This window comes from Emydura macquarii, unplaced genomic scaffold, assembly GCF_026122565.2.
Source record: "Emydura macquarii macquarii isolate MOO-44397 ecotype Brisbane River unplaced genomic scaffold, CSIRO-AGI_Emac_v2 contig_2768, whole genome shotgun sequence".
NCBI lineage: Eukaryota > Metazoa > Chordata > Testudines > Chelidae > Emydura > Emydura macquarii.
In genome coordinates this window covers 45006231-45032823 of record NW_027132905.1, presented here as the reverse complement: position 1 = coordinate 45032823, position 26593 = coordinate 45006231, and the positions used below count along the sequence as shown (strand labels likewise).

General features: G+C 50.2%; 1 protein-coding gene across 3 annotated transcripts; it reads right to left on the bottom strand.

Moving 5' to 3' along the window:
• Positions 1 to 4320: 4320 nt before the first annotated feature.
• On the bottom strand, positions 4321 to 25889 carry H6PD (hexose-6-phosphate dehydrogenase/glucose 1-dehydrogenase). 3 transcript variants are annotated; one of them, XM_067567329.1, is made up of 5 exons: positions 25687 to 25889; positions 16581 to 17237; positions 12672 to 12789; positions 11928 to 12197; positions 4321 to 11137 (listed from the first exon to the last, which is right to left on the bottom strand). In XM_067567329.1, exons 2-5 carry the CDS (start codon positions 17205 to 17207, stop codon positions 9780 to 9782), a joined length of 2373 nt encoding a protein of 790 aa, XP_067423430.1. In that variant the 5' UTR covers positions 17208 to 17237; positions 25687 to 25889; the 3' UTR covers positions 4321 to 9779. The 3 variants fall into 3 exon arrangements, with proteins under 3 accessions (XP_067423430.1, XP_067423432.1, XP_067423431.1); XM_067567331.1 differs by lacking the exon at positions 25687 to 25889 and adding an exon at positions 25087 to 25264; XM_067567330.1 differs by lacking the exon at positions 25687 to 25889 and adding an exon at positions 20323 to 20407.
• Positions 25890 to 26593: the final 704 nt, after the last annotated feature.

Here is a 26593-nt window from a genome sequence, read left to right as displayed (position 1 = left end):
CTTTCATAAATTGCCTGTCTCATGGGATGATGACAGTCCTTTTACAGAATGGGAAACCAAGGCACAGAGAAGTTAGGTGACTTTCCCTCCCTGAATCAGTGGCAGAGTTCTGCCATCCTGGCTGCCTTCCCTTGCTCTAACCATTAGACCATATTCCCTCTTTGGAGCTGGGAACAGAACCAAGGAGTCCTGACTTCTTACTTTTCTGCTCTAGCCCCTCAGAGAACTCTTCACTTCAGAGAGCTCAGTAAGGGGGCCTGGTTCCATTTCACCTCCCCCCTTGGTTAGCCAGCAGGCCACCTCATCAGCTAGTGCATCAAGCACACTCAGTAGCCACAGGATTTTAGTCCCTTTACTTCAGGGTTTTAGATTTATTTCTCCCCAGTAGAACAGTTGAACATAAATGCTACATCTCAATCACATCCTTCCCACTGACTCAGGGTCTCCTACAGATTCTAATCAACTCACAGCCCAACCCAGCCACCTAAGCACAAAAGAGCCCTTTTACCTCCTTATCTCCCTGCACTCAGGCTGCCCTTTATCCCAACTGGTCTAGATCCAAGTCACTCACCTTCTACCATGGGACCCTAGGACTTATTCCTTCACCTGGGGAGGTGAGCTGACCCTGGAAAAGGGGGGCAGCTGAGGACCCAACCTTCTCAAAGGGCCAGCTGACCCTGTGACACCCCCGTTAGCACACAGTTTTGTTCCATCACCTCTCATACACACAACACTTCCCTCTCCATTGCTCTGCTATGATGTGTCCTCCAAAATGCACGTCCACAAGGTGTTTTAGCAATGTGTAAACCACAGCAGGGATACAGCAGGGAAGCAAAGCCTGGAAAGCTGGCCAGATAAGGCACAGTAAATATCATACACGGCAGTCTGCCTCTGCACCCAGGGCGAATTCAGCAATGGTGAATGACCCTCAGAAGGCAATGTCATTCGCACACGACACAGCTGGTTTTGCCAATGAGTTGATGCCTACAAAAGGGAGCCCCATCAAAGGAAAAACGAGGCTATGTCTGCTCTGAGCACAAAGGGACATATTTTCCAAGGGAATTTTTCCAAGAGCAATGCGTCAAGGGAGAGCCAGAGGAAATATCATAAGGACCCAGGCTGGCCGGAGTTTGCAGAAATGTCTGCAGGAAAGCCTGGTGCTGCATTGCTACAGGATAACATGCCAGCTCTGCAGAGGTAAGAGCTGGGATGAACTGTATCGATTTAACACACACACACACAGAGCCAATTTCAGTCACTGACTTGTTTAGGAATCAAAGGGGTTCCTGAGATGTGTCATTTTTCCTCCTTTGTTCTGCATTTTCTCCTCCCCTTTTTAGGAAATAGCCATTTTCAAACATATTATGGGGGGGGGGGGGGGGAATCAAATTATTGTGAAGAAGAGAAGAGCCTGGAATTCTAGATTTGCTAAGGGCAATCTTAGCAGCCGACTGTGGAGAAGCCAAGCCAAGCATTAAGAGAGACATTTATTTAGGAAAGGATTAAGATGCTACTAGGGGCAAGCATCTCAGAGTTTCACTCTTTCCCTCAGTACTGCCTCTGCAGTGTGGGGATGTGGGGAGGGGAAGGGAGGCTTTGGTAACCGTGCCAGTGTTTTTAAGCATCCACCTTCAGTGATATGCACTGAACAAGAATTGCCTTTCCAAACAGGATTTAAAATGTTGGTGACTGAATGGGGAAGCAACATCTCTCCCGTAGGGCCCAGCTGTTACAGATGTTTTCAGTGATCAATTTGGATGTTTTAACTTATAGAGGTTTTGTTGAAATCTAATTGAATAGGCTGTAATCGCCATCCAGCATGGGTCGGATGCTCATGTGTAGCCCTAGTTATGGTTAGACATCAGTCAGGGGGATATCAAGGGGCTATTAGGATGTGGCCATCATTTCCCCCACCATGGGCAGTGCAGCACTGTTCCTTTACTGCATGTTTTCTCATATTATGGGGCCAATGCTGGAGCCCATCCTGACCCATGCTTACTGCCCCAGCAACATACAGGGTCAGAAAATGAGGAGCAAGGGACCAGGGGCAAATTCCCCAAGTGCAGAACAGCAATAGGCAGCTCTCAGGGCCCCTATGTTGCCCTCCCATGCAAGCCCTACTAGAGGAAGGACTAGGGGCAGAAGGTGAAGTAGCCTTAGCAGTTGATGCTACAGAGAATCCTGGCAATACAGCCAATGGCCAGTCTGGGGTATCTGTTGTAATACTCTAATTTTACACCAAGGCCATTTTGGCTGCTGCAACAACGCAGAATCCAGGCAGCATAAAACCATACTTGCCACCCACCCTCCTGAGTGACGCAGCACAGAAGCTAGCTCTCTGCCAAGTTTCACTTCGTTCCCTCCAGAGACTATTCCACAGTCTAATAAAATATGTGTTTCAGATGATACAGTGTTCTGCTGGAAGATGTCACGGGCTGCCATGGAGCAGGGCTCTGATCTGTAAACGATCATAGGCCTGGTTAAAACTGATGGGTGTGCTGAGCACCATTCTTTCAGGCTAAATGTAAGGAGCAATTAAATGCCCTTTATGTAGCGATAGCTGCAACCAATAGTAAGCCAGCACCCAAAGCAATGGCCTTATGATAAGTCCAATCAGAAGTTAAGTCATGTTGGTTGAGGAGTTTCCCTGGTTGGCTGCAATAGGTAACTGCATGTAACAGGCAGAAAGCCAGTGAAGCAGTGGTGAGTGTGGCCTTCAGAGGAAGGTAAGAGACAGAGATGCTTTTGGTCACAGTACTGGCTGGAAAAGCAGACTTGGCTTTATTTGTAAGCAAGAAAACAGGCTGTTACTTTTCTTTTTCCTATTGAGTTCAGGGAAACAGGACTTTGTGTACATTCTTTTTAAAATAGCAAGATGCACTAAAGAAATACCTGACTCATATAATCAGTTTCTCCTCCTAATGATAACAACCTGCCCCCAAATATTGACAAACTGCTGGGCCCAAAAGGGGCAACAGTATAAACTGCTACGGTTTACCTCCCCATCTGCAAACAATGACAGTTTATTCTTCTGCCTCCCACCCCTCTGTCCTCCTGCCCTCTCTCCCCCACCTCCACTAGGTACCACACCTTTTAGTTTTGTTTAATGGAGAGAAAAATCTCATTTATGCCTGACGTTTATTTAATTTAAGTGATCACACCTTATCAAAGAGGAGGCCAATTCCAGGCAGTGGCAGTTAGGAATTCAGGGGAACAGAGAACACAGAACTGGTTTGAGTCCCAGCACTACCATTCATTTATTCAGTAGACAGCCTATTCTGTATAAGACAGTACACAGATTTTGATTTGAAAATTCAACTGCATTATATTGACTCGCTGGACTTGAATGAGTCTGAGACACACTAAATCCTAAATTACTAAGCAACCATGTACTATGGTGATGACTTCTACAGAAATGCATAGAATAAATACATAGATGAGTGGAGATTTTCCCCAAGCAGCATAGGGCTCATGATTCCAGGAATGTTTTTGGAAAAACTATTGATTTTGGGAGTCCAACTTGACACCTTAAAAAGTCCTTGATTTTCAGGAGGGTGCTCAGCACTTTTTGAAAATCTGGGCCCTTGAAAATGGCTCTTATTAAGGCGAGCAAAAGTTGAGAGAGTCAAAATGAATACTCATACTGAAAATTCAGACCTACTTTTTTTGCACTATTGTAAATTTAAGCCTACTCTCTTTGTAAGAACCAATACCATTTAAATTCAATCACCAAACAGAGGATGAACAGAAGTAGCATGAAAGGCAGTTTTTGGCAAAAAATGATTTTATTATTCAAAAATATATATTTGGTTTTTTTTAAAATACATTTCTATTAATCAACAAATATTTTATTGTTCATTATTAACTGGAAAAAATCAATCTTTACAGCTTGATTTATAAAAGTTAAACCATGTGAGAAATGGTCCGTTTCCAGTGTTAGATTTTTGTAAAAATGGTCACATCATTGTTTTATATGAACACGGCCGAGAGATTTTTCTTCCTTTTTAAAAAACGCCATGACAATACAAATAATTGGTGGTGTGATACGACTGTGGAACGTCACTCAATGGGCTCCTCTTTGTAAAGATGTTTCACACACATTCACTCCGTAACACAATTGCAGACACCATTCCTACCACACTGTTCATTGAAAAAAATTCTATAAACAGTTGCTATTAATAGCTTTCCCAGAATATAACTAGCACTCTGATTCCATGGCCTAGAGTGAAGTACATCTCTACATTGTCTTTTTCAGGGTCAGATTTATTTTAGACTTTAACATTCCCTCCCCCACCCCCTGCTCCCCAAATCTCTTGCTGGTAACAAACTTTGGAAGATGGAAAATATTTATCCCCACTCTGTTTAAAATGGATGCTTCTGCAAAAGACATCTCCCTGAGAAACACATCAAAAGATCTTCAGTGAAGAATAAAACCCAGCCATACTCCAGAGCACTACTAGTACATAAGGACACACTTATGTGCAAAGTTTCTATTGGAATTTTATAAAGGGAAACCTGAGGTTTTAGTCACGATTTTGGGATGCCCACCCTAAGATATCTTAAAGAGGCCTAATTCTGAGAAAGAGCCGAGCACACACCATCTGAGAAAATCAGGCCTCTTGGAGGTGTCAAGCTGGGCACCCCAAAAACCACGAGTCATTTTAGAAAATGTCAGCCAAATTATTCAAAAAGAGTCAAGGAGACACCAGCCTCCCCACCCCCCGCAATCTCACAGCCCCTTCTGCTGATAGCCAATACATTACATTTATGCTCCTGTAATTTTGCCCTCCCTTTTTTTTTTAAATCTGTTGCACCACACACGCCATTTGAATGAAGCTGCGGTCCTTTCTAACCCTATCAATCAATCTATGGCTAATTTTGTTTAACAAAGAAAAATGAAGCTTTGAATTAACCACCATCCCAGGCCTAAAACCTCCTCCTCTTCTAGCCAGCAAAGCGCATACAGGACTGTTTTTCTAGGCCTGTGACAGAGCACTAGCAGGATCAGCACCTGCAGCGCTGATGCAGGCTCAGCTGAAAGCAGTTATCTACTTTTCTATTAAGAGATGATCAGCACTTGGAGGTCATTAGGCGATTGGCACAACTGGCAGTAATCCGGCGGCTCACAAAGTGGGGAGCTCAGAAGCTGCGTGGAAAGCCCCTCCTGCATTACACCTGTATCACGCGCTGTTGGCTGGAGAATTGGGTAATAAAGGTACACATGGTGAAAGGGCAACGGCCTGGGCGCATTTGAGAGGGGGGAAGCAGGCCCGGAAGTGAGGCACACCCTGTGACACTGGGCTATTGTAAGGGGTTGTGATGATGGCGGCACGTAATCTCTTGTGTTAATGCTTAACTGGAGGATTTTCCTTCTGGAGAAAACAGTGCAGCTGATGGCATGCGACACAGAACGGCGAGGAGGAATGGGGTGTGTGGAAGTTACACACCCCTCTTAATAAGACATTAGTAACCATAAAACCCAGAAAACAAAACTAACTCCAGCCTGGCCTTTGGCCCCAGCTGCCACCCACAGCACTAGGTGAGATGTTTAATTTCAACCCTGAATAACTCTAGCTTCCCGTCTTTGCTCTCCCTGGCTCTTTCCAGCACAGCTGCTCTCTTTTCTTCCTACATCTGCAAAACAGAGCTGAAGTGGGGTGCAGGCCTTTATGGGGGCCTGGGTGAATTTCACCCTTAATAAGGGCTTCAGTCAGCCCCTGTGTGGTAATCTATCTAACAGTAGTCACTGCGGTATCCAGATACCTCATTAACCCTTTCTGTTTGCACCAGTAGCCACCGTCCTGAGTGCTTAGCTATCCCAGCCGGTCTGTACCAACTGATGGAAGACTGCGACGGCCAGTCTCTCGGCTATTATCACTTTGTTCTTTGGTGGGAGTTACAGGCTGTGCCTGGGCTTTACCACTTGGTCCTTTGTGATACGAAGAATGCCGGTCAGCCCTCAGCTCCCCGGGGCTGCGTTGCCACAGTCCCAAGTTATTATGTGGGTCCTTGTGTTAAATGAGCAGGCAAAACATTAAAAGAAATACACCCACGGAGGAAGTTGTAGCTGCGATCCCTCTTGGCAGACAGACTAAAAACATTTTCTAGTAAACTACAGCACCCCCACTCCTGTAAGCAACCAACAGGATTTCCCCTGTACACGATGCTTTACTCTGACCCTTTGCTTTGAGATTGATCGGTAGGCCTGCCTGCCATAATAATCCAGAGAGGAGGTAACACCAATCCATACCCATCTCTGACTGGGCAGCCTTTGTCTCTTCTGGGGATTTCAGCTGATGATGTAGTTACACTAGCGCAACCTCCCTAGTGTAGACAAGCAAAGCTATTTGCACCAGTGCAATTTGTCCCAGCTTGGTCAGAGGCACCAGAGCAAATGGCAGCTTGGTCTTTCTGCACTAGATGCTTGCACTGGTGCAGCAACCTCAGTAGCAGAAATCAAAGCACCCCTAGTGGAGAAAAGGCCTCAGCTCTGAATTTCACTGAGATATGAACACATCCCACCCCTCCCACCCGTTTATTGCTCTCACTACCTCAGTTTGCCCTGGGTCGAATGACAAGGGATTAGTTCTCAAGAGCTCACCCATTTTATTTTTATCCACACCACTGAAGGAGGATGGTATGTTTCAATAAAAGCCATTCAGAATGACCAAGAGGGAGAACACAGGCGCACAGGAATTGCCAGACTGAAGGAGACCCATGTCCCCATCTCAGACAATGGTCAGCACCCGATGTCTTGGAGGAAGGTACAGGAAACCCTCACAGGTGTGGGATAACCTGACCCCACATCACATCTCATCCTGTTCTCTAATAGTTCGAGGTTGGCTTGACTCTGCACCAGGAAGTGTTTTACATCCCTTCCAAGATTTTTTTTGGCATTAATTTCACTAATGATGGATATTCTCATTATCCACATATCTTGCCTCTTTGAAGCACCTTGTCTTCGTCCTTTACCCCCCCACACACCCTCCCAAATATAGTCTCAGAACTCCAAACTAGCTTACAATGAAGTCCTACCCTGAACTACAGTTAGGGAGAAGTGTCCTGCAACCCCCATTATATTCTGAGTGCTAGCTGCTGCTTTTAGTGACCCAGATGCGTTTCCTATTTGTTACTCCTGCCAGCCCCTCAGCCATTAGTCTGAGGCTAATTCCTGCCCAGCTTGTGCATCATCAACACAACGAGGTGGCTGACTGTGCCCTGACTTCCGTCAACGTCAATGGAGTTCAGTGGGGTGCAGAATTTGGCCCCAATGTCCACCTCCCAGCCCAGCATTTCAGATCTGTGCAGATCACAAGAGCTGGCTCCTGAAAATCTCGCTTTGCTCCCTCCACGCCAGCAAGTAGGCCAGGAGCAGTCTCACCTGGTTTCAGGCTCGGACACTGTGGTGCTGAGAAAACACACACAATTTCTCACCCCTTCGTTTGTTTGGTCCTGGTGCCATCTAGTGTCAGACTCCAGCTTTTCCACTGAACTCCAGTCCCACCTGGCACTGACAGACCTCCCTCTGCCCTCCAGCAAGACTGGACCGCTGGACAACTAATTCTTTCACTAGCTGCAAACATCTGAGAGCCAACACCACACAACTCACCCTCCCCCAAAGGGGGCTGCTAAAAATCCCTCTGAAAACAGTCACGGTCATCCCTTCTGCAGTTCTGCTGGTCAAGAATGTGGCACTGCTGGGTGCAGATTAGACACCAGCTGATCTGGATGTGCCAGGAACGGGTGGAATGTCCCTATAGCTCTGTCTTGTGCTCCTGGCCCTCCGTGCTTGGGTGGATTTAGCTCCACCCACCACCTGGATCATACAGCAGCTCAACATCTCCCAATGTAGTTGGCAGGATCTGGGTTTTCTTGTCTAAAAAAAAAAAAGAACGCTCCTCCAGCACGCCACAATAAATAGTCCACGAAAGCAGGCCATAGTGTTACTAGAGTATCTGGGCTTTATATAGAGGACTAGCAACATCATGGGGACGACGGACTTTCAGCGGCGGGGGAAAGAGGGTTCTGATACTGCTTCTGCCCTTTACTAAATAGGGCTACATCCCCCCTTCACCCCCATATGGTTGGACTAGGCTCTTCTGATTCTCTCTGAAGTTTTCAAGAGGTGTGTCCTCCCTGCATGGTGACGGCAATGTGTGGATTGACTAGGAACCACACAGGAGATAGAAAACTCCCTGCCTTTATCAAACAGCACCCCGGTGTCCTTGAGCACCAGCTCCAAATCGCTGCAGTGTCCTTACTGTAAGCAGGGGCGTGTCTGGAGCATCACTGCTGAACGCCGTAGCGCTTTACACAGCTGCCTCTCGGGAAGATGTCACAAGCTGCTGAACAGCGCCGCAGCCTCCCCGCGAGGCGGAGGAGGGCTCTTCCCAGGAAACAGGACGCAAAAGCACCTCAGAACTCCAGCTAACTCGGCCCTCTACCCCTGATCCTCTGACAAAGGAAGCTTCTTCCATCAGCGATCGTCATGCTGCAGACCAACGACCCATCTCCAGAATAAATGGAGCTGAGCCGTGATGCTCTCAACACAACCCCATAAATCTGAAAGCCCAAAAATTCTTTTCCTTTTCCATCCCCTCTGGTGCTGGCTTCCCGCTTCGGAAGAGTAGCAGTGACGACCGATAAACTACACCTGTGCACCAGGGCAATTCCTAAACCCTCCGACCGCCACTCAGCAGAGCGCTCAGTGCCAGGGAGGGGGCGGTGTCTGTCACACATGGGATGGTCCCTGGGTGTCTGCAGCTTCCAGGACTGCATAAACACAGCCATGTAGGAAAGGGGACTGTTTGTTTGTTTCTTTCGGTGGGGGGGTTGGTGGAGGGGAGGGGAAGTGTCAATGCAATTGACCAAAGTTAACATGAGAGGAACCCTGTGTTTGGCATAAGGCCAGCAGGCAGGGTCTGGGAAACTGCAGTGCCCAGTAACTGCACCCAATTGCAACCACCCCCTTCAGTCATGCCGTGCCTACGAGGCCCAGTGACTGCTAACCAGCACCCTAAGGACATGATCTGCACCAGAGCAATAGCCCTCTGGAGGCATTCCCAGTCTGATGCCTCGGGGCGGATACTGTAGTCCCCTCCATAGCAACTCACGACTAGCCCCGATTCAGCCAAGCACTGCAGCACATGCTGACGTCCCACGAATAAGCAAGTTCTTTGGTGCTTGGCTGAATCAGGGCCAGAGCCACCCATCGCAGCCTTTACAATGAAGAGGGAGGAAGTGAGAAACCAGCCAGCAGTTTGCCGAAGGAAAGGGTTGGGCCACAGGGACTATAGCACAGTCGGAACGGGACCGTGACCAGGCAAGGACTCTGGGCCAGCCTGTCTGATCAGAGCTGAAAGTTAAGAGTCAGGAACAGGCTGCACTTTTCTCCGCTCCTCTCATCTGAGGACCCCCAAGAACTCAGCAGGCAATGAATCAAAGTTGTCTGAGATGGCTCCTGCGAGGTAGGTAGGTATTATCCACCCCATGGTAGAGAGGGGGAAACTGAGGCACGGAGCGACAACCTGACCTGCCCAAGGTCACAGGCACAGGCAGGAGCAGGAATGCAACTGCCAGTCTCTCAGTTCCCACTCCCAGGCTCTGAGCTGCCCCCTTTCTAGGCTCAGATGACAGAGGCGTTCGAGCCGATGGGAAAGTCAGAGGGACAGTTCAGAGCAGGAGCCATTGTTGTCAACTCAGAGGTAGGTGTGCGGTGCTAGAAAATCCAGGCTCCAAGGGCCAATGGGGCAGGTGCGAAGGGCAAGTAAACCAAGAGATCACCCGAGCAAAGCTTCATAATCCACGTACCACACCAGCTGACCAGAGCTGGGCCTGACCCCTGAAATAGGATACTTTCTGGGCTCCTGCCCCACTCTGCTGATCTGGGTTGTGATTTCGTGCTTGCCCTTCCCCATCACCAGCACAGCCACCTGCCTGGCTTTGTTGATGAGGGGCAGACTGAGGCTCATCCTCTGGTGGGGTTTGACGGGGCTCTCGGTGAGCACCACCAGCTGGGCCCCTTTGAGGCCACGGGATGACTGCGGGAAGAGCGAGGCCGTGTGCCCATCAGAGCCCATCCCCAGCAGCACAAAATCAAAGCTGGCATTGGTCACCAGCGCTGCAATCTCCTTGGCATAGAGCTCTGGCCCCCGGTCCTCCTCCACACACAGTCGCCGGTTCAGGTGCACCGGCATGGGGTGGATGTTGAGGTAGGGCACCCGGACGTGCTGGAGGAGGTGGTCGTGCAAGCTGCCGAAGTTGGATTCCGGGTCGGCGAGTGGGACGCAGCGCTCGTCCACCAGCCACAAGTGGGTGCGTCTCCACGGGAAGCCGAAATGGTGTGTCACCAGCCGCTGGAACAGGACGACAGGGCTCGAGCCCCCTGACAGGGCCATGTGGAACTCGCCGGAGCGCATCACTGCGCTGGCCGCTGCCGCCTCCATGTCCGACGCCAACTGGGTGATCAGCTCCTCTGGCCAGCCCGAGACCAGGGGGCTTTGCCGAAACTTGTCCTGGATGGTTCTGTAGTCGCCTGGCGTTTGCCCATCGGCGTGCAGCAATTCCACCGGCTCCTTCAGCGTGAAGACCAGCTCCCTGCCCACTATTTCAAAGTCCAGGAGGTGCTGGTTCTCCAGGCCCCCGGGGTACAGACGCGGGACCTGCTGGGTTAAGCTTTCCAGCAACGGGGTCCAGAACTCCCAAGAGGCCAGCAGGTTCTCAGTGGTGATGAAGGAGTCCTTCCTGCCGTGGAAGATGCTGGAGATGAGGACGGAATAAGCCTCTCTCTCCTTCGCAGGGCTGTACACATAGTAATCTGACAGCGGGTGCCCGAAGAGGCGCAGCTGCGGGAGATCCACCACCTCCTTCCAGCTGCCTTCTGGCATGATGGGCTTAAAGAGGTTCCGGCTGACCAGCACGGCGGGGCGGCCCAGCTCCCCATGCCCGATGTAAAAAATGATCTGCCTGGCCTCACACGGGCTCTGCCCTGCCACCCTCAGGGTTTCCTTCTGGGTGCAGTAGGCCTGGTTCCTGAAGAGGATGCGGACGTAGCCCAGCCGCTCGTCCAAGGCTTTGCCAGAGGTGAGGAGGAAGGGGACTCCCTCCCAGCGCAGGCTGTCTAGCTGAATCAACACACCTGAAAAGACAAGGGAACCTAAGTCTGCAGCCCCAGCCTCAGGGCTGGGCAAACTCAGCCAGATCCAGCCTGGCTGTGCACCGTTCTCCTTGCGGAGGGGGGCCCATGAATCCTGGCGTCCATAGCCTCCTTTGCTCCGCCATCAGCCCTCCCCACTGCCTTGCCACATGTCTGCTCCCCCGGTCCCCAGCCATCTGCCTTGCTTCCTCTCACCTACCCCACTCGGTTCATCAACTTGCCTCGCTGCCCCCTAGGTAATCAGCGTCTCTGGATGAGCCGGGATGTCACTCCCTAGCCAAGCATCTAAACACGGAGCCTGTGACGCATGGCCAGAGAGGGCCTTGTGATGGATCGAGACTCACCGCCCCAGAGAAACCCACCATCCTGACCTTTGAGACATGGAGTGGGCCCCCCCCCATACGGAGTGGGGCTAGTGCCCCACTACACAATTAATTCTTTAAAATAACTCACAGGCATTTACACTAATAAGTCCACCTGTGGCTTCACTGGCCAACAGATCCTTAGAGGTCTCTGGGAGGCTGGCCAGCATTAAACCTTCTGGCTCTTTAGGTACCCCAGGGACAGATGCCCTAGAAATAGACAAGGCAGCTATTGTTCCCATGTTGCAGCTGTGGAAGCAGAGAATGAAGTTAAGGGATTGGCCCATGGCCCAATTAGAATTTCTGGATGCTCCCCGTCACCCAATCCCATGCTCTGACCACCAGACCATGCCCCGCCCACCTCAGCCTTTGTGGTCCTATGAAATCAGCAGCTTGGTTCCAGCCCTCACCTGCAAAGGTCGGAGTCGTGCTGGCGTAGGCCTGCGTCTTCTGCAGCTCCTCCCGCACCTGGCTGGCGTAGGCCTGGTACTGACCCAGCACCGCGCTGGAGCTCCCCAGGCCCTGCAAGGACTTGAAGGTCTGCAGTTTGCGCTGGAGAACCTCTTCAGCGCTGCTGATGTTGGCCGGAAGCTCCATGGCGAGAGACATCAGGACCTCGGTCAGGTGGTTCTGGAGGACGTCGCGGATGACGCCGTACTGCTCGTAGAAGCTGGTGCGACCTGAGTGCACCAAGGAGGCGAGAGAGGAGCAAATCAGACCAGCAGGAAGACGAAATCCCCCTGCGGCCCCCAACTTGTAAAAGGAGCTCACATACTGGTGCCAGAGGGAATGAAGGAACAGACTCTGCAGCAGAAGGAAGGGGCAGGTCCCCTCCTCCAGCTGAGATCTGCCTGGGACTCGCTCCCATCCCAGCAATGCTGACCTGGCCGTAGCAATGGTCAGTACAAAATGCTGGCCTCCTCCTTCCCCCAGGAGGGCTACGCACCCCACTTCCGCAGGGAGGTAACCGCTGTGACTGGGAATTAAATGTCTGCCTCCCACGTGCCAGTGCAGAGTGATACTCGGTTGCCCACCTGGCCTTCTCCTCATGCATCTGCAACATGCAGCCACAGGGGTTGCTCTCACCCAGATACACTGAAGCCACCCAGTTCCTGAGAGATTCCCCATGGCTAGAGCAGCCCAGGCTCCCTGACCTTTGGCATCCAGAGTCTCCTTCAGGACAATCTCTACTCTCTCCACATGATGCCGGTTCCAGATTGGGTCCAGAAACCGTCGGTTCTGGTCTCGGAAAGGCAGGATGTGGGCCACAGCCTGGAAAGGAAAGAGGGGAGGGAAAGATCAGTGTTCAAACAAAAATCCAACACCAGCAGCATTTCTAGAGCATCTCCCCTCCCATTGCTCCATCCAGCACAGGAATGCAGCCCTCCCTGGGGTGTAGGGAGCACACAGCACGGACGGGGGCAGAGGAGAAATCTGCATAAACAGCAGGGTAAGGTCCCCCTCCTGCAGAGAGTATGGGGGTCGCTAGTGTCCATGTGGGGCAGACATGAAATGTGTCCCTGGACAAGGCAAACGTTTTAAGGTTTCATCAAAAAGAGACTCGCACACAAAACTCTAGACACGCAGTTTCTCCCCCTCGGAAGGACAAAGGGCTGAGTCAGACCCTGCCAGGATTCCAGGCTGGGGGTGAAGGGAGTCGAGGGGGATCAAAGTGGATGTTTCCACCCCCGAGCCATCTAGTCTCACTCAGGGGGAAAGAATTTGAGTGGAGATGCTCTCCTTACAACCAGGCATGCCTCCTTGTGACCTGGATGTGTGGTCACGGATGGAACAAGGCTATTTCGAACAGGAGATGTCACAGCACGCTGAGGCCAGGGCAGCACATCCTCCCCAAACACGTTCCCTCTGGGGGCAATGCAGCTGCCCAGATGTCACATCCAGAGCTGGACAGGGCAGCGGCACGTCCTCAAAGCCCTGCGTTCTGGGGGCAGGAGTGAAACTTCAGCTCGGCCTGCCCCATGGCTATGGAAAGTGACACCTTGCTGGCTGGCGGAGGAAGGCTGGGTGGGAAAGGGGAGGGATGGGAAAGGCCACCTGAGGTCTTCAGCAACCTGCTCCACAAAGGTGCATCGTTGTGGCCCTTGGATCACTTGTGGGCTAGGGGAGCTGGTGCTAGACTAGGAGTCCCGAGACCTGGGTTCTGTTCCTGGCTCTGACAATGGCCTGCTGGGTGACCTTGGGCCAGTCTCTTCCCCTTCCCCATTCGTAACGTGTGGATAGTGACACATGCGCCTCCTTCATGTCAGGTTCTCCTGTATCTCTAGCTGACCAGCCATGCCAGAGCTAGACGCGCTGCAAACCCATGGAGTCCCAGAGAGGCACACAGTCAGGAAAACTCCTGTATAAAGCTAACCCTGTTGTGTCTGTCGTGACCCAGCTGTTGCCAAACTAGTGGTTTACAGGGATAACAGTGGCGGGGGTAAATAAGACTTCGGGTGGGTGAGGGATGATTTGGAGTTTCTTGGGAACCCATGGGAGAAGGTGGTGGAAACTGAGGACCAAGTGGGAAAAATGAAGGCACTGCGTCTTTTAACTGGCTCTCAAGTGTGAGGTGAACAACGCTCCCCTGATGGATCCTGATCAGGTACCACCCCCTACTGCATGTTTACAGTCCAAAAGCGGGTAGTGGCACCATGGGCCACCCGAACGGTGATCCCATCTTAGCTCATTACCAGAAAGGTCCCGGCAGATCCAAGAGAGAAGCCGGCTCCATCCACCCACTGGGTACACAGAACCGGCAGGGAGAGGAAGACGTCTCCCAGTGTGGCAGATACAATTATGTGCCAGCTGCCTCCCCAATAGGAGAGGTGACCCCAAGCATGTCTGGACCAGCTGGATCTGGCAATATCTGGTGCAGGGGAAAGGATAATCTAAGTCAAAAGCAGAGAGAATACAGACCATAGTTTGGGGGCTAGGATCTCATGGGGGTGGAGGGGTGGGAACAATCCTGATTCTCAAGAGAATCAAGGGATAAACCCCTTTCCTGCCCCACACCCTCTTCCAGCCTAGGGCATGAGAAGCAGGACTTCCTCTGTTGCACGGCGAGGTTCCTGCCTTTAATACCCCCTCCCCACTCTGTCCAGGCTGCAGTCACATGCACAGAGGCACCAGCTCCTGAAAAATTGGCTGATCATTTAAAAAAAAAAAAAAAAAAAAAAGCGACAGCACATCTTATCAAATTAAAAGCCTTTCTAAAAGCCGGTGCTAACAGGCCAGGTCTGCGTGGAAGGAACGGGAAGGGTTTGCTTACTCAGCGAAATATAAGCCCTGACCTTGACTGGAAGACCAGATGGATTCCGCCTCTCACATTTCACCCCCACGCACGGCCACCTCGCTAGGAGGAGGAGAACAAAAAGCCTGACCCTTATCACTTGGGCATGAAAAGGTCCTGACTCCGTCTGCACATTTTCCTTCCTCTCGCCCACCTTGGCAAAGGCTGGAGCAGCAGTACGCTGCGGGGGACGAGTAACGGCCCATCAGGGCAAGGTCACTCGGCTGCAGCCGGGACTGGCAGGCCGGACACATTCCCTTCACAAGGGGAGGGTTTGAAACATGCTCTGAACTGCTCTGCCTGCAATCCCCAGGGGAGACTGACGCCCTAGGACACCAGGGGAGGGGGCAGATTCTGGATATGCTGGGAGAGCAATAGAAGAACTCTAAGCGCTTCATATACATGGATCCATTCATCCTCCAGACCCCACCCTCAGGCAGGGACCATCCTCATTTGTAGAGGGAGAAGCTGAGGCACACAGAGGATGTCACCAAGGTGTCACGGCATGTCTAGAAAGCAGAGCTGGGAAATGACACTAGGAGTCTGGACTCTCAGTGGCTGTGCCTGAGCCATAAGGTCAATCTGGTTCCCTGTTATTAAGCAAAGGAGAGTCCAGTCGGGACAAAAACTAGGACCCGAGAGCACAAAACTCATTGATTGGTCTGAACCCTCTTGCCTGGATGCAGAAAGGGAAGGAGAGAAGCTGCCCAAGGAAATCAGTGGCTATAAGCCCGTTTGAATTGGTTAGAATGGGAGCAGGGGAGAAATCATAAGACCTTGAGAACCCACCTTCTGCTACTCTTGCACCTAGTCCTTAATCGTTTATATTGCCCTGATCTACAATAGACTCTCAACTCCTCAGGTCCTGGAACCCTGCCTTCTTCTGCATCTGCAAAGCACCATGCACACCTCTGGCACTGTAGGAGTAACACAGTCTAGGGACAGGCAGAGCGCAGGCAGGTTGGCATTCACTAAGAGGAAACATGGGAGCAATAATGCCACGAACCAGTCCCTCAAAACTCCACACAGCTGATGGGAATGAGACATCACGGCCCATGAGCAACCTCACACCCTCACCGGGGTGCAGCCCACGAGCGACAGCTAAATTTTATAATGTCATTGCACCAACCATAAATTCAGTAAATAAAAATTGTACACCAGGACCCAGCCAGATTTCGAGGGGGAGGCTCGAGGTTCTGCCCAGCATGTTTAAAATTTTGCTGTACACTCAGACCCAAAGGGAGGGTGGAAATACCCAGCTTGTGATCTGCAAATCCCCCTTTCCCCCCCCCACTTCCTTCCCTTTACAATCCATGTGCCTGGCCCACTAGCCAGTATTATTGAGGTTTATTTTGCAGACACTGAATGTAAGGCCCTGGATTCCTTAGGCAGCTGGGAAAGACCAATAGTATGAACGAATGAGGAGAAGCCAATGTGGCCCTTGGTTCAAAAGACAGCTGGATTATCATGAACTGAGATAGCCCCAATGGGTCACAGCTAGCTGTATATTAGACTCTAGCCCTGAGCATCTTGAAGAAGGGGCCGAGGAACCAACCACATGAGCAGTGACAATGAGACATAATGGGCTCAAGGCCTCTTCGTTGCTCCAGCAACCTAGGTGAGCAGCTCAGTTGGGCTGTGATTGGTGCATCTGGCAGCCCACTGCCTGCATTGGATGAAAGGCTGAAATCTAGGGTCTTCCCACCATCCAAGCTCCCACCCTGCCGAGACCCCATCCAGCCAGGCAACAGAATATTCAGAGTCTGCTCACCTGTTTGCCAAGGTAGTGATCCACCCGGTACATCTCCTCTTCCTGGAAGAAGGTCCTCAGCTCCATGGCCAGCTGCTGGGCCGACTTGTGGTCCTGACCAAATGGCTTCTCCAGCACCACCCGCAGCCAGGCTCCCTGGCGTGGCCTGCAGCTGCTGTTGATGTGGCGGGAGATCTCCGCATAGGCAAACGACGGCACCGAGAAGTAGAAGATCCTGCCGGCTTCCTTCAGCCCCTCCTGCTGGAGCAGAGTCTCAATCTCCCTGTTCAGGGCAGTGTAGTTCTCGGACGTCTTCAGCTGGTGATACCCACTCAGCTTGAGGAACTGGTCCTTGACCACAGCGCACCTGTTGGGGGAGACGTCCGACGGGCAGGCCAGCTTCTTCAGCACCTCAAACATCAGCCTCTGCCCCGGCTCGTGTGCTGTCAGCGCTGCCCCGTGGAAAGTGAAGCTGTGACCACTGCTCACCTGGTCCAGGTAGAGATGGAACAGCCCCTCCCACAAGTACTTCTTGGCCAGGTCCCCGGTGGCTCCCAGCAAGACCACGGTGATATGCCCTCGGGATTCCTTAGCCAATGATGGCAAGGCTCCTAAGAGGAAGACGGCACACAGGGCTGCCCTCAGCATCCTGGAGGAGAAGACAAGGACCTAAGGAACCTAATGGACGGGAGAAGAGAAGGGAAACATCAAGCCAAATTAACATAGAATACGAGGCAGCAAGACACAATCCTGGGTGCTGGTTCTTCCATAGCAGTTGAGCCAGGCATTTACGCCTGGATTTGTCTCCCCACAATCCCTCCCCAGGTTTGCCACAGGCAGGAGCGATCTCAGCTCTGTTGATTCAGCTCTAATCATACACTAAGAAAAGGCCTTTATCCAACAAAGCGGCGGACAGGGAGTATCCCGGATGCTATATAAGCCAGGTGGCTTCTGTCAACCAGGAAGACCAGATCAATGGCAGCAGCACAGGACAATAAGGCTGCATTAGTGCAGGAAGCCTCGTCACTTCCCCCTTTGACAGAGTTTATGTTTATTGCCAGCAAATATTTGCATTACAGGGCCCACAGGCCCCTATCAGGACAGGGAGCCAGTGTCTCAGGCTCTGGACAAACATACAGAAGAACGCAGCACCTGCCGTGGACACCTTCCTGCTGCATGAGCATTAATCCTTATGTGGCAAGGTGTACAAACGGGATTTGCTGGCTATGAAATCCATTCTCACACGAGTTCCAGCGTGTGCACCAGTGTCTGCAGGATGCTACTTCCTGCTTGGAGCTTTTCTTCTATTTCTGCACCGATTTGCATCACTATTGTCACAGCAGTTCAGAGACAGGCACCACAACCACTAGTCCCCGTTCCCTAGCTCTTTGGTTCACTTCCATAATACACAGCCAGTTTGTGACTTGCAGGCCACTATGTCCCAATGAAGGGCAATGATTACGGCTCTAATAAGCCAGAATGGACCAATCAGTCTGATGAAACACGGTGGGATATTTGGCGAAAACCCAGTCTAGATCTGGGACAAGCCCTCATGAGTCTGTGTATATGTAGCTATGAACAGTGCTGCATTTTTTGTGTACTGGACCTTTACATCTCTAAGCACCATGCCTGTCTGCAGAGATCCCCCATTCTGTTCCCAAAGCTACTCCAGCCTATAACAGAAGAAGCACACACAGTGTGCTCTCAAAAACAAACTTAGCTTTTGTTCCTTCTTACTTCTGTTTTCCTTATACCAAAATAAAAGCAATTTTGTAGATGCAAGTACGTGCCTTGTTCTCTGTGCACCACAGTGATGTGGGAAGCCAGGATAGAGAACACAGAAGGACGAGTTATGAAGCCAGCACAACGGCTGATTCATAATCTATTGCATCAGTTGTTATCTCACTCTCTTCCCCCAGTTTCCTGGAGTTGTGCGTTACTGGAGAGCAGCCACAACGATAACACAGTTGTGATAATCAAGGGCTTTCATGGCATGTCAGACAGTTAAACCTTATCTACACTAGAAAGTTGTGTTGCTTTAACTACACCGGTGTAATTAAAGCATCAGAACATCCTCAAGTGCAAAGGCAGTCAGATTGCTATAAAGTTGCTTTAGACCACTATAGATATTCTCCTGTACTCTGTGTCGGCCTAACTACTTAGGTAAAAACATTGTGTCTCTAACTGACATAATTATACCAGCACAAAACTGGTGTTTAGACCAGTCCTTAATGAGGTTCGAAAGTGCCTCTGTGAAACTGGAAATGTATTTGACACCACACACCCCGTTTGCTTTTTGCACTTTCTGCATTTGGGGCGGTTTCACTTTCTCTCTCTCCTGCAGCAGCCCGCCAGGCTGGATTTCCCCACTGTAAATGCTTGTTTAAATTTTAATCAAAAATGAAACAAAAAACAAAACAAAACCAACAACAACAAATCCCTCCTTCCTGCCAGCCCCTGCCAAAATACAACTGCAGACATTTTAAAAAGTGACAATCTTTCCATTCAGATTAGGGTTTGGAACAACCCCATTTTCTTTCTACAGCAAGATTACATCAGCGCTCTGCACTACCGCACTGAGAGCATCACTCCAGGATATTAGATTCATTCTCCTCGGACAGCAAACACACATTCCTCATGAACCCAGTAAATGGTCCAGAACGAAGGCTGCGGGGGTTTTTGAAGCCTGTTTCCTCTGCTGTCAGTGACTCCAGCAGTTCCCATTCAGGCCATACTGGGGCAAGAGTAAGGACTGGCCTTGTCAAGATTCTTGCATGAAACGGGAGCATCAGATATTTAAGATTTTTCTCCTGCTCCCCCCCAACAGCCTCCGATATTCTGCTGCCAGCTTCCCCCGTCCCCATTCTCGGCTAGTCCACTTCTCCCCTTCCCAAAACATCAGCAGAGTGGGGAGCTGAGTGCCAGTAAGAGGAGTGTGCCACTTTCTGTTTAACAACTTTGTGCCCCCAATTGGCTCTGGCCACATGTGTCAGGTGGAGCAAGGGTTCCGATTACTGGACTGACCACGCCAACCTGGTTTGAACCCCGGTTTCCAAACCTGTGCTGAACACAGCTTGTCTTGATCACACTGGCTGTCCAAACCACGTTCCACGCTGGTTCAGAGAGCCCCCTGTGGCCAGCCTTGGGTAGCTTTCAGTATAGACAGGGCTACCTAAAAAGAGTGGGAGTGGGCAGACCTGCACCTGAAGTGGGGGACAGGGGAATGGAGTTAGGGAGAGCTGGTAGATTTGGAGGATAAAGGCAAAGGAAGGGAAACAAAACCCAAACTTCCCCCCTGTGCGATCTCCCCTCTCCTCCGGCTTCTGTCTGGAACTTGGCAACTCAGCGATGACTGAGAATGGATGGAAACTGTAAAGGAGACTATGCTAGCAGCACCCATGTCCCACGTTGTAGGCAGAGATGGGAAACAAAGGCTTCTCCATGGGCTCCCAGAATCCCCGGCTAGCTGCAGCAGACACTTCTCCTTGCCACCAACACACAGTGACATTTGCAGCAAAGTCCTTTCCTTTCATCTTCCCCAAACCCTAGGTGAGGCCCTTGTTCTGGAGTCCCCAGCATGGCAGCGGGCTGAGCAGCTCCCAGCTCTAAATGGGTTCCCTTACTAAAAAGGTCCTAGGAAAAGTCACCTCTTGAGTTCTAGTGTTTTCACTAAATCAACACAGGGAGCCCCAAGGAAATCCTCACTGCCCCACCTTGAACAAACCTGATTAAAACCCATACTGGTCTCACCCAGCAGACTCACCCCAGTACAAAAAGACTTTGCAATAACTGCAGTGGTTAAAGCGCTCTGGAAACTGACGTCGTCCTGTTAACTCCTGACCACAGACCTTTCTTCTCCTGCAGCCAGGGACAGACAGACCGAGGACACTAGTGCGCCCAGGACTAGCAAACTCCCCTGATCGATAGGCAGGCAAACAAGAGGTTTCGTTAAAGATAAGCCAGCTCAGCACTTGATGGTAACGGGAAGGAAACAGCAAACCTGAACCTCCCACTCCCAGCAGAGAAAAAAACAAATACTCTTGTACCAGGCCCCTCTCAGCACTTTACATTCTTTGGGCCAGCCAGGTTCCTTTTGCATCATAGCTGTCCACGAATGGGAGTGGGGAGGTGGGAGGGGGAGTGCATTTGTTTTTAAACGTGGATTCCTGATCTTTTATTCGAGAGAGTGTGACAGAAAGGTGAACGCTAAATATTTGCATCTAGGCCAGCAGCTGAGGTGCCAAACAATGGCCCATACAGGAAGTCCAACTTCCCAAGAATTTTCTCTGAAACATTATCTGATTGGTTAAGACACTTGAGAATGAAACCCACCAGTCAGAGCGGGAAGCATTGACAATGGCCTACAGTGATCTGTCAGGGAGGGACACTGAAGAAAAGACCTCTCAGAGTCACAAAAACTGAATGAAAAATGCTTCGTTTTTTAGACACGTGCACACACAGAATAAGTTACGGGTTTGATACTGCTGAGATTCTGAATGCCCCTGATCACAGCTGAATCTGCAAATCTGGGAAGATAGTGTGGGGGGTAAGGCACTTGTGTAGGTCTTGACAGACCTGAGTTCTTGCCCCAGCTTCGCCACAGCCTTCCTATATGACCTTGGGCAAGTCACTTTGAGGCCTTGCTGATGCATAGGTAAGAAAGTGATCCCCATGAGGGGTGCCATTTTGCTAATGAAATAGTTCAATCAGTACTGCCCCTACTAGCGATATTGGTATAAAGGTGCCTTATACTGGTATCCCTATAGGAATAGCTATACCATAGAAGGCAACTTTCCACCAGCATAACTGCATCCACACTGGAGGCTGTGCTGCTTTGTCTATCCCAGTGGAGCTAAAGGGCTGCAACTCGTGTTCCTAAACCAGACCTTAATCTATCTGTGCCTCAGGCCCCATCTGTCAAATGGGAACAGCAATACTCCCTTTCTCCCATCTTCTGTCTGTCTTGTCTATTTCGGTCCGTAAACTCTTCGGGGCAGGGACCGTTTCCTATTACTTGTATGCACAGCTCCTAGCACCATGGACGCCTGTATGAGGCAGGGGCCTCCAGGCACTGCTGTACCACTACTTAACAACAATAGTCAGCACCGATGTGCTTTTCCCCTAGCCCGGGCTGACTGGTGGGGTTTTCAGGTACAAAGAGCAGCACAGGAGGCTTTTCTTTGACATATTTCAAACACAGACAAGAATGTTCTGTGGCTACAGATGAAGAAAGTCACGTTAGCTGAACGCCAGTTAGAGGCAATTATAACCTGACCTGCGTTGGCATTTAACTAACGGAAACAGAAAATAACCTCTCAAGAGAGAATCTGAGATGAATTCCTTTTCTCCTGGGAGCTCCTACAAGATACATCTTAGCTCATAAATCTAACTCATATCACCTCTCCCCAGCCATCCACTGTAACTCTCCTATCCTTCCCTCCTTGCTTCTTCACAGTCTACTACATACCTCTACATAGCCACTTAAGTAACCCACCAAATTGCATTGACAACCACATAGGGTAAAAAGCATGGCACGTAATCCCCTTGTCTATTGTATTAATGACAGTCATCATTTTGCATGTATACATGACAGTCTTTCTTTCCAGTGTGGAAGTATAATATAATATTATTATATCTGGATAAACAACTTTTATTCAGGAACCGTAGAGTAATTCAAATGTATTTAGACAGAACACAAATGAAATGCTGCAAGTAGTGTAATATTGTATAGTGACCTAAACTGGGATAGCAGGTGCCGGCTGTAGGAGGGAGATGGACAATTACCCCTTTCCATGAGCACAGGGAATCAGGAGACTCAACTATACAGTCACACACATTTCCAGTCCAACTAAAAACTAGTCATTCACAGACACACAGACTTAAAGTCAGAAGGGACCATTATGATCATCTAGTCTGGCCTCCTGCACAATGCAGGCCACAGAACATCACCCATCCACTCCTGTAATAGACCCCTAACCTATGACTGAGTTATTGAAGTCCTCAAATAATAATTTAAAGACTTCAAGGTACAAAGAATCCACCAGCAAGTGACCCATGCCCCAGGCTGCAGAGGAAGGTGAAAAACCCCCAGGGCCTTTGCCAATCTGCCCTGGGGGAAAATTCCTTCCCGACCCCAAATATGGCAACCAGCTACACCCTGTGGGCAAGACTCACCAGCCAGACACCCAGAAAGAATTATCTGCAGTAACTCAGAACCCACCTCATCTAACATCCCATCAGAGGCCATTGGGCATATTTACCACTAATAGTCAAAGACCAGCCAATTGCCAAATTAGGCTGTCCCATCTTACCATCCCCTCCATCAACTTATCAAGCTCAGTCTTGAAGCCAGCTAGGTTTCTTGCCCCCCCACTGCTCCCCTTGGAAGGCTGTTCCAGAACTTCACTCCTCTGATGGTTAGAAACCTTCATCTAATTTCAAAACTAAACTTCCTGGTGGCCAGTTTATATCTATTTGTTCTCGTGTCCACATTGGTGCTGAACTTAAATAACTCCTCTCCCTCCCTGGTATTTATCCCATCCGATGTACTTCCAATTGCAAAACACCGCTCTGCTGTGCCCAGATCCAGCAGAATAAACCCAGTTCCTCTTGTTTACTGCTTTCATATCAGATAACAAAAAGTGTTGACACAAAAAAAAAACCAGACAGGGTTATGTTATCCAAGGGTTATGTTACCCAAGAAGGTCACATGGAAAAGGAATCCTTGGGCTAAGCTTATATGAAAAAGTTGCAACAGTTTAATTTATATCAATTTTAAATCTGGGTTAGTTCAACCAGTCCAGACCCCAGTGCAGACACTCTTATTCTGGTTGAAGAAGGGTTTGCTTCAGTTTATCTGGGTAAATGCCCAAAATAATTGCTATCAAACGGGCATAAGGCAGCCCTGCTGCAAACTGATCCCCATTATAACAAACACCCTGACAGCCACAAGCCAGATTAAAACAAATGGATTTTACAGCATGGCCTTAAAGGCTCCATTCAGGCAGTCCACTGAAGGTAGCGCTGCCATGCATGGGTACAGGCGTCCACCCACAACACAATTAGTTGCAGGATCAAGGCCTCAGACCCTGGTGACCTACAAATGGGAACCAATTCCAAGGGCTTTCTCATCCTGGATGTCATTGATTGCAGGAGTTCCTTGCTGAGAGCATTTGATTGGCCATAACCTCTGTGACATACACATTAATGAGCTGTCAAACTATGGGTTAAGTTAGCAGTCCAATGGAGTACCCAAGGGAGGCAGAGGGGTAGGGAGACTGTTTTAGGCCCCAATTCTTCAAACAGACCCCTTCAAATGGAGCTGACTGCAGGATCAGAGCCAAAGATGTTCTCCCAAACTCTCTGCTTCCTTCTGCTGCTGCTAAGCTAAAAAGCCACTGTAAGTGCAGCAGATCCTCCTGGAGTTTTTAGTGCTGGGTTCTTCTTCCCCTCAAGATGGGTTTCGGTCAGTCTGGGACAGCAGTGCTGAGAGAAATCACCTGTCAGTCGCTTTTCCACACACATACACAAAGAAAAGCAAAGTCTGGTGAACAAAGTCGTGGGAAAACAACAGCTACCCTCAACTCACCGCTGTATGAAAAAATTACAAAATGGTCACAGAGTGGTAGGTTGTCACTAGTGAATTAGCATTCCATCCACTCCGCAAATATACAGCACAACTTAATACTTCTACACATCTGGGCATAAATAAAACATGAAGGAAAGTGTCACTGAGAGAGAGTGAGAATTCGGGGGGAGGGGGACAAATCAGCCTTCTGCACAGGGGAATATTAGAGCAGGGTTAAAATGGCACCATCAGTTCCTGGAAAGTCAGAGGCTTAATGTCCAGGATCTCATTAAGTACAGAATGAGAGATTCAAATTAGCACTTGATCCTTTATATTAACTGTTCTGACAAAGCCGTGACCTCCAAGCTTCATACAAAGAGACAGAGTTTAGGCCACCAGACCCAGAAAACTAAATCACAGAGTTTCTGAAAAGCAGGAGCAGGCTTTAGCTGAGACATTTATATAGCACCGCTCGATACGCACCTATTCCTCAATGGCACAGAAATCAGAACCTTGGTAACACAATAGCTAAAGTGTGGGTTTCTTGCTACTACAGTCAGTGTGTAAAGTGGAGATTAAGATACCCATCATCTGCCTGCTTTCCTCAGGCTGATCCCACACAGCAATTTATTTGTTAAACTCCCAAAAACCGAGGAGGAAAGAGAAGAATTTCATAGAGGTCATGGAACCATGGACAGAAGTAACCAGTGTCAGAATTTGCAAAAATATGTACCAAAAAAAAAAAGAGAGAGAGAGTGTGTGAAAGATATAGAGGAGGAAAACAGGAAATGTATTTCCTTAGATGCATCTCAGAAAAAGTTACCTTAGAAGAGGGGCATTTTTTGTAATTTACATCACACACACAAACTACACATCAATGACTTTGTTCCCTTCCCTCCCCTAGGCACCACAAAAACACACCCCCTATGAATAAATCAGTCCAAAGAAGAGCGCACGCACACACAATATCTCTACCCATAAACTGCTGACTGAGCTCCCTTCACGCCTCCTCCTGTCCCAGGATCCTCAAAGGAGTAGAAACCAAGTGCAATCTGTAAATTGTCTTGTGCAAGAAGTGCCCTGGGCCTATTCTGATAGTGCTTTCTTACACACAGCCCAAGGCGGGGGAGGGGAGGAACATTCCCCTATTCCTCCCCTCTCCCCCCCAAAACCACTAACTGACCCCTCCCCCCCATCCTCCCTAGGAGTGGGACTAGGCGAAAATCCAAGTCTAATTATGCAAACCCACAGCCCATCAGCACTCAGCTGACGCATGCTCTCGTGCAAGGACAGCCCAGGCTCCGCTGCCTGGTTGCAAATGCACAGCAGCCCGTCCCCCTGGGTTTCCCCCAACTGCTTGCAACAGCTGGGCGCAGACAGAGTGCTCGGCGCTGCAGCTGACTCTGCTCCCAGTGGGGCCACGGCGCCGCGTTTCGCCCCACGCAGCAGCCGGGCGAGGGCCCCCCAGCAGTGACCCACTGATCTGCAGAGAGCCGCCCCCCCCGCCGCCCGGCCTGGGAGCCCAGGAGATGCGCGAGGCGACCTCTCCCCCCGACTCACCTCTCCTCCCACTCGAGTGGCCAGGTCACGGGAACACGCTGGCAGCCTCCGAACCTCCCGCACCGGCGCACAGGGCTCCGCTCCTCCTCTGGGGGTAAAGTCTATGGTTCACGCTGCATTGGCTGCCGCTATTGAGAGGCGGGAGGGGAGAGGAAAAACAAGTGGATCCTTAAGGATTCATTCAGCTGCAGGGTGGGTGGACGGGCTCCCGGGTCTCTCCTCCATCAGAGGACGCTCAGAGGGCCAGGTTCCCCACCCCCAAAAGAGTTTAGAAGTGGGCCAGACTTCCAAAAGTTCCCAGCAGCTGCAGAGCTCACTGGGCCTGTTAAGTTTTCAAAACGAAGCGGTGGCTCCTTTCTTTCTCCTACATTGCCCCACATGAGTGGGAGGAGCTCCCTGTCTGCATCCTCATTATCCACCCTCAGATCCCTCCTCCAGACTCTCCTTTGCCAGGCTGCCTACAGAATACTTGACAAGGGTTATAGACTGCTGGTGTGCTGAGGTCACCGCCTCTCAGGCTGACCCATGTCGTCCCACGGCCTCCTTGTAGTCCCCCATCTAGCTGTTGTCTCTTGTTTTGGACTGTAAGCTCCTTGGGGTAGGACCGTCTTTTTGTTCTGGGTTTGTACAGCACCTAGCACAGTGGGGGTACTGGACCATAAGTGAGGCTTCTAGGCTCTACGATAATACAAATAATTATTAATAATGAACTCTTTGGAAAATGTGGCCATGCATGCCACTGATCTCTACAGAGTCCCAAAGGTCAGTAACTTCCCATCCCTAAACAGTGGATTTTCTTCTGACTTTGTCTGTAGTTTACATTGCCATCATGCTAAAAATGCTATGTGTGGCTGGGAAGGGCAGGGCTGCTACCCAGTAGCTACAGGAAAGGTCTAGTTTGTTGGGG